The 8,460-nt window shown below is 38.0% G+C and overlaps 1 protein-coding gene across 7 annotated transcripts in view; it reads right to left on the bottom strand.

Moving 5' to 3' along the window:
* Positions 1 to 368: 368 nt before the first annotated feature.
* The window catches only part of DENND5B (DENN domain containing 5B), a 208,206-nt gene continuing 200,114 nt past the window's right edge, over positions 369 to 8,460 (bottom strand). For all 7 annotated transcript variants that reach the window (XM_055357940.2, XM_031000834.3, XM_031000835.3 and 4 more), the window contains 2 exons: positions 7,480 to 7,654; positions 369 to 5,942 (listed from right to left, as the gene is read on the bottom strand). In XM_055357940.2, coding sequence (XP_055213915.1) covers positions 5,759 to 5,942; positions 7,480 to 7,654 — 359 coding nt within the window. In that variant the 3' untranslated portion in view covers positions 369 to 5,758. The remainder of the gene's footprint in view (positions 5,943 to 7,479; positions 7,655 to 8,460) is intronic.

Here is an 8,460-nt window from a genome sequence, read left to right as displayed (position 1 = left end):
TTGATGACCAGAAATTCTTAATTTTTATATAGTCAATTTTTTTATAGCAAAACACCTGTGAATATAGTCAAATTTATCACTTATCCTTTATAATTTAAATGTCTTACTTAAGAAAACTTCCCTTTCCCAAGTTAATAAGTACATTTTGTATTTTCTCCTAAAAATTATGTTTCATCTTTCACATTTAGGTTGTTAAGCCACCAAGAATTGATTTTTCTGTATGGTGTGAGGTAGGGTTCAAATTTTCACCCCTTACTCAGAAGGCTCTTTTTTTCTACATAATGGTTTTGGTTTGATCTCTCTGCTTTCTGAAGTCTCTTATCCTATGAAACACTATCAAGATTCTACAACAATGAAGCAAAACAAAGTATCAATCCCACAGTTTTATTTGTAAAGAACGAAGCATGAAAAGTCATATTTAAATGTACTCCCAAACCTGAAAAACCCACGTCAGTTTGTCTGATATGTATGTTAAAGTGCTTAATATCACAATACTCTTTCAAATTTTATATTATGTTCAGATGAGAAAAAAAATCCAGTTCTGATGCATTTTGTTAACAATACAAAGAAAAACAATATAATTTAAATTCAGAAAAGCTAATTTAAAAAAAAGATACACAGGTTACATTTATACATGGTTCAAGTGTAACACACAGCATTCTAAATGTTTCACACCCTCATTTGATTTGACAACAGGAACTCCTTACTATACTTCTCTATTGTTGACAAGATTTGGTGTTTAGAATCAAGATTGGATTCACACACAAGTACATTCAGGTAAATTAGAACAAATATGATTCCCTCCTACATAACCCAAGGATACCCTGGATCCCTTCGAATGAGGAAAAATTTTATTTGAGGTTTTTTTTTTTCCTCTAGCTTGATGTGATATATCTCTGAAGTCAATCTTTATCTTGTCCTTGAGAGGGTGAACAGCTCCAATCAGATTTTGGAGATGAGGTTCTCCTTAGATTCTTTTGATCACACTACATCAGCAACCTCTTCAAAAAGCTTAGAATTCAGTTGATTCAAGGGATTTATAAATTTATTTTAATAGGAATAAAGGACCTAGTAGTTTATTATCCTTTTCTGTCTCCTATTTATGCTAAACAGTAAAGTAATAAATACTTATATAAGAAACAGACTTCAAAAGACATGGATGACTTGGAAATAGGATTCACTTTATAAAAGTAGAGAAGGGCTCAAGACTCTCAATCAGTGAAGGTGTGTTAATACTGAAACATAAATAGCTAAAGTTCAGATTGTCTTTTCAACATAGTGAAAAGGATACACTAGTTTCTGTAAACCTCACAGAAAATATTCACAGTTCCCTAAATGAAAAAATTGTAATTTTTAGCAGAAAGAAGATATTTCATTATGAAGAGCTACACTCCTAATGTTGTGAAATAAATATTTCCCTGGAAATTTGAGGTCCTTGTCTGTCACCTCATGTTTCAAAATACCTTAGGGATGTCAACATATACTACACATAAGCTGTTGTATAGTCTTGAACCTCTTTTTCACTTACATTTACATATAACAGTGCTTTATTGCCAAAAAAGGAAATATGAGCAGTTCAGTATTTCCCCCATATCATTCATATAGTGATAGAAGTTCATTAAAATAATTTTTTAAAAAGCCATGTGAAAGTAAATACCACAAGGTTACAAAAGGTACAAAAATGTGTGAAACATTTAAATTTCAGAGGGAAATCCACACTTCTGCAAGGTTTAAGTTTCTCATATCAAATTCTCATTCCCAGTGGAAAACAAGGTGGGGAGGGTTGGGAGGTTTTTGTCCTCAGTAGCCTGCTTTTTCCCACGTAGGACTCCACCTTATACTACACTTCACACTGACTCGCAGTCATTTTTAAGGCATATGACTCCCGACCAGGGCACAGATCTCACACATGCTTCCAACATCAGTGTAATGCCACTGTGTCATAAAGGTCAAGATTAGGGGTTTCAGGACATATGAAAAACATTGGGAAAATAAATTTTTCAAGAGGTAATACTTTTGGCAATTTAATTTTAAAACAACTTCTTCACCAGCTATTACTATGCAAAAATAATCATTATGGTCCCAGCATTTAATTTATTTGCAGGAAAAAAACAAATTAAATATTGATTTTTTATTTACTTTGAGATGTAATCCCAAAGCAATGTATTAATTTAAAAAATTACCACAGCAGAAAAGATGCCTCTATGTGGGTATGGTCCTTCCAAAAGTCAGCTTAAAAGTCAAGCATTTATTCTAAGCATTCTGCTACTACTGTTGTGCTCAAACTTTTGGTATAACTTAGAGACACTTATGAGCTACATAAAAACTAAGTCCTTTGTTTTGTTTTTTTGAGATGGGGTTTCCCTATGTTACCCAGGCTGGACTCAAACTCCTGGGTTTAAGTGATCCTCCTGCCTTGGCTTCCCAAGCAGCTGGGACTACAGGTGTGTACTGCCATGCCCAACATGTCTTATTTCTTTATAACGGCACTTCTTATGTGACCCCAAACTCAGCTTAAGCATCCTTTTCATTGATCAAACTTGGATCCTAAGGACTATTTCCAAATATTTAAATTTATTCTTAAAGGCCAAGATTGACTGCCATTGGGAATATTCAAAAGAATGGGGGTACTGGCCATTCAAGCAGCTCACACAAGGAGGGCCCCACATGTTTATAGCACAGGCTGTATCAACGGAATAAGTACATGGGCTCACAAGGTGACTAAAGGACCCATCATCCAAGAGGATGTGTCAGTTCTGATGTGTTTTTTTTTTAAATCATCATTTCACCATTATAGTAATATTACACAAAGGCATGAAGATGAAACTTCAGGTGTAACTTTTTTGGGGGTATTACTTTTTAAAGTAATGGTTTTATTCATAGGCCGCAAATCCAACTTTGCCTGCAGTTTTTTTCTTTTTTTTTTTTGAGACGGAGTCTCGCTCTTGTCACCCAGGCTGGAGTGCAGTGGCACAATCTCGGCTCACTGCAACCTCCACCTCCTGTGTTTAAAAGATTCTCCTGCTTCAGCCTCCTGAGTAGCTGGAATTACAGGCCCTACCACCACCCCCCCACTAATTTTTGTCTATTTTTTTTTTTTTAGTAGAGACGGGGTTTCACCATGTTGGCCAGTCTGGTCTTGAACTCCTGACTGACCTCAGATGAACCACCCGCCTCAGACTCCCAAAGTGTCAGGATTACAGGCGTTAGCCACCGCACCTGGCCTGCTCCCAGTTTTTACAAGATGTTAATTCCCAATAATCTGAGAGCAATGTGTTAATATGAATATTAATTCTTCTAAATGAATATTCATCCTTATTTCCTACTTGTATAGGTGGATGAATAAAGATCCAATAGTATAATAGAAAGACTATTAGTAAGAATGCCAGAAGGTCAGTCTCATGCAGCCTGATGAAATCAAACAAACAAACAAACAAACATGAATTCTAGAGCTTGTGTTGTCAGTAACCAGCTGTGGGGTAAGTGTAAGATTTAATCTCTCTATTCCTTAAGTGTTCCCATCTACAAAGTAAGAAGGCTGGATGAGGTGTGTCAATCCTAGCACACTAACCTAAGTCATCCTCCAGGTTGCCTAGACCTGTCAGGAGCATGGCCTTATGAAGATACAAGCATGAAATCCTGGGTTGGACCCCTCTATAGTTTCTGATCACCAAACACAGTAGGAGCCCAGTGTAAAACAGGTTCTGGATATCTCCCACGATAAACTTCCCATGTCCCTGGAAGAGCTGTACCATTGTAGACACACTTTAGCTTCAGGCAAACAAATTTCTGGTCTACCCAGAACCATCTTCTTAAACCATTTCCATGGGTTTTTATTTTTATTTATTTATTTTTTGAGATGGAGTCTTGCTCTGTTGCCCAGGCTGGAGGGCAGTGGCGCGATCTCAGCTTACTGCAAGCTCCGCCTCACAGGTTCACGCCATTCTCCTGCCTCAGCCTCCTGTACAGGCACCCGCCACCACGCCCGGCTAATTTTTTGTATTTTTAGTAGAGACGGGGTTTCACGGTGTTAGCCAGGATGGTCTCAATCTCCTGACCTTGTGATCCGCCCGCCTCGGCCTCCCAAAGTGCTGGGATCATAGGCGTGAGCCACCACGCCCAGCTCCATGGGTTTTTAAATACAGCTGTCAACTCTCCTTTTCCTCAAGTATGAAGTCACATGTTAAAAGAGGCTGTCCTTGGCTGAATACAGTGTTTGATAAAGGGAGTTAGGCACTTGTTTCATTTGTTTCTTCCTCCAGGAAATAAGGTTAACAACACAGGTGGTGAAAGCCCAGCAACCTCCGATTGCACAAGGATACGATGCCATGGCTTTGCTTTTCAGCCACAACTGGGAATAAAACTCGGAGCTCTGCTGAGGCAATTTTGCTGCTAAAAATGTACAAATGCCTAATTAGAGTTACAGGACCTACCAGAAGATGAGGACTTACAGTAACTAGCCAATACTACATTTACTTAACTTCTTTATAAACTATCAAACTGGAAACTTACTCACAACTTTTGGTCTTTCAAAATTGTTGCCACCTCTTGCTTTGCTTCCATTTTGTCAGCCTGTGCTGCCAGTGGCTTTTAGCTTCTCTGGGTCAGTTGTTTTACATTATTACTCCCCTTCCTACAAAGGAACGTAAAGCTTGCCCTGAAACACCCAGAAAGGGTTCATTCTCTCTCTCCTTCTGTTATTTGCATTATCATGGTCAACAAATGCTTTCACAAAAACATTCCAAGCCACACACAGCCCTCCTCCTCCTTAGACATTCCTTCCATTTCCCGAGGGGGGATGGGCCCTGGAGAGGTGGGTGATTAGACCCTAACAAAGACAGGGCTCATGGTTATCCTTAAGAGGTAGACCACTGCAGAGTTTAGATGGCCAAATTAAAAGTACAGAATCAAATTGCTGTTTGCAGTTCTTATCACTATGAATCTAACACTGAAATTCACATCTTCCCAAAGTACCTCAAATAACAAGAATAAAAATGCCAAGAATGAAGTTAGTCTAGGCTAATCTTTCCGAAGTGTAAAGAAGTTATAATCCCACAATTGAACACATTTCTCAGAGCTTTGTATGTTCTCTTTCCAGTTCAGCCAAGCTCCTGGGGTCTAGTGTTTAAAATACTCCAATTATATCATCTTGTGCGGACTGAAATTTTTTTCCAAAAGACTGGAAAAGTGACTAGCGATTCAAATATATAAAACAGTTTGTAACTTAAAAGATACAAGTGAAGACTACCAGTACAGTAGGTAAAGCTGTGTGCATCCACAATACAAAGGATCAGACTCCAAGATGGATGGCTACTACATAACAATGCATTCTGGCTTTCTTTGTGATACCTGGAGAAAAAAAAAAGCCCAACTGGGTTGCACTGTATTTACATGTTTACTGGCTTCTTCCTGGCTAGCACCACTCTTCCCCCCAACCCCCAACATTTTTAAGCTACTTATTTTAAGTCACAGGAATATTCAATCTAAGAAAAGCATCTTATTAGAGTAATATAATTTCTTAAAGAAGATAGCATATTTACACACATCTAACACATGAAAATACTCTATTTTATACTAAATTCCAGGTTCAAATGAACTACAATACAACATTTTGCCTTGTCTGTAGAGTGAGGATTGTTCCAAGTGGGGCATATGTTGGGCTGCCCCTGCAGTGACTCACTACTGTCAGACAAGTCCAAATCGGTTCCCTAGTTGGGGAAGGAGCAAGGTTTGGACTGAGAGTTTCTAGCCAGTTGGGTTACACATCCACTCCTTTGATGAGTGATCCTTCTAGGACTATGGTGAAGTCCTGAATGGTCTGCAGAATTCGGATAAGGGAGTTGACAGTCATGCGGTCTCGCAGGAGAGCGCTCTCTTCATACATTCGAGTGATGGCAGGACACTCAGCTAACAATGGAATCCACTGTGGGAGCAGGCGATCCCTACAGACCCAAACAGAAACAATTCCTGAGCACTGCTGGCCTCGCTGCAGAACAAGGCACACAGTGGAGCCTGTATGAATGGGAAGGTGTGGGACTTGATGGTACAAAATCTATCCAAGCTAAGAGGTCAGGAGAGAGGAAATCAAAGCCAAGAAGTTGAATATTTTCTGGTAAAAAGACAGTGATGAGACAGTGTAAAGCTAAAGGGAAAACCCATTATTTTAAACCCAATTTAATGTACTTTAAGAGCTTAAAGTACATTAGAAAGTCTATGCACATTAAAGACATTCTCTATTCTGATTTTACCACCTTTAGAAAGAGGCAGAATGTCATTTTCTATGTCTTTTTTTTTTTAATAGGAGTGTTACTCTGTGGCAAGGCATGCCACAGTATACTGACCTTTTGGAAGAAAGACTACACTAAACTGTAGGGACTTGCTTTTTTTTTTTTTTTTTTTAACTTATATAACATAACAGGGTGAGGAACAAAATCAAAGCAGAAAAACATTAAGTAGATTTTATAAACCAGATGAGAGTTTGCAATGGTCTAATAAATCAGAAGAGTATAGAGATAAAAGGAGATAAAGATCATGCTCAAAAGAAACTTTAAAAGCACAGCTAAAACTGGGCTCCTTTTATGAAGAAGAAATACAGAACTTAGTTCTGTAAACCAGCTGTTTCAGGAAGATAAAACCTCACATCTTCAATGTTTCCTGATCAAACCTGACATTAGTAACCCATTGCTAAGTTCCTAAGACATCCTTATTGAGCATCCCCAATCAGGCCATCTTCAGTCTCAAGTTGGGGCTCTTAAGGTTCAGGAAAAAACAAATACTACATGGGTAACTTAAAAAAAGAAATCTAAAGGTCTGTATGTTTCATTTCTTACAATTCTGAGATCTGTTTTAAAAGTAATGGATTGTATCGTTCCTATGTGCCACTTTCAAAAAATAAAGGGGTAGGAAATAGTCTCAAAGAGAAGATGATATTTATATAGCAAGAATCCCATAATGTTATTAAATGTAAATATAGTGGTATATATACACTATATAAGGTTTACTTAGTAAATATGTACGGTGTATGTGTCTAATTATCTAACAACCTCCTTATTACCTATCTATCTGTCGAGCCAGTATACAGTCATGGTGGAGAGCTTGGGCTCTGAAGTGGGACAGGGTGTGAACTTGGCTCTGTCTCATTTTTCTGTGTGATCTTGGGAAAGTCTGCTAACTTACGTGTGCCTCATCTATTTTCTACTTTCTCATCTTTAAAATGAAAAAATCGGTTGCTACCTCATGTAGTGGTGGTGGTGAATTAAAGAAACCCAAGGGAGGAGGCAGAGGTTGCAGTGAGCCAAGATTATGCCACGGTACTCCAGCCTAGGCGATGGAGTGAGACTCTGTCTCAAAAGAAAAAGTAAAAGGAAAGAAACCCAAAGGAGAGCTCTGGAAGGGGTATGATCTGGTATGGTATAACCTTTTCTGGACTCTAGTTCAACATGTGACAAAGATAGGGAAAATAAAAAACTGGTTTTGTACCTTGTTCCAAGGCAAACTAAAATCTGGAATTTGCCATCCTTCCCAATGTTCCTGGGTGCAGTATTAATAGCATTTACATAGTGGCAGAAGGTTTTGCAGGATGATTTCTGAATAAGGACATCATCTTCATTATCTACAATCTGGTCAGTTGTTTCAAAATAAGCAACCACTTTCTCTGAGGAAAAAAGTCAGAATTATGTCACAATATGTGTCAACACTTCATATACAGAAAGATTCATCACTTAATTTATTATGGAAACACTAACGATGCTTTGCATACAGTCAGTCCTGAAGCCAATATCATTACTTTATCATTGATTTTAGGGGTCGATGTTTCATGGTAGAACAATAAATATGCTCCCAGGAATTTATTTTCTAATTTAGACTGCATTCCAGAAGACTGGAAAGTTTACTCCCTTGAAAATACCTTCAGGAAACAGAAACTGGCAAAAAAGAAAACAAAAATAGCATCTTCTGTTAAGACTGGAACCTTCTAGGAGTAACCAGCAATGACACGGTAGCCATTGAAATAATAGCCCATGTTCTAGTTACAGAATGACTTGCTAACCCTTTGCAACAAGATCCTTGAAATGTACCTGAATAAGTACCTGACAAAGAGAGATATATGCATATACACATGAGAAGCAGAAGCAATAAGATTCTAGGCATTCCAGAAGAAAAAAAAAATCACTTCTGGGGGCCTATCTCTGACAACTTTCCTTTTTTTGTCTATTCTAAGTTAGATGAAATAAACTACTTCATCTAGGCCTTATTTAGAAAACACAAAATGATTAATTGCCCATTTAAAGAAACTAGGAATTCTAGAAGAGCTGCATACCAAAAGAAAGATCACAAAGCTTAGCAAGCTAGAATAGAAACACTCCAAAAGAGCTTTCTGTGATGATGAAAATGTTCTCTATCTACAAGGTCCAATTTGGTAGCCACAAGTGGCTACTGAGCACTTGAAATGTGGCCAGTGTT

Source organism: Gorilla gorilla, chromosome 10 (assembly GCF_029281585.2).
Source record: "Gorilla gorilla gorilla isolate KB3781 chromosome 10, NHGRI_mGorGor1-v2.1_pri, whole genome shotgun sequence".
In the NCBI taxonomy this organism is placed as follows: Eukaryota; Metazoa; Chordata; class Mammalia; order Primates; family Hominidae; genus Gorilla; species Gorilla gorilla.
The sequence above is the reverse complement of the archived record's forward strand: the minus strand, read 5'-3'. Positions and strand labels throughout refer to the sequence as shown.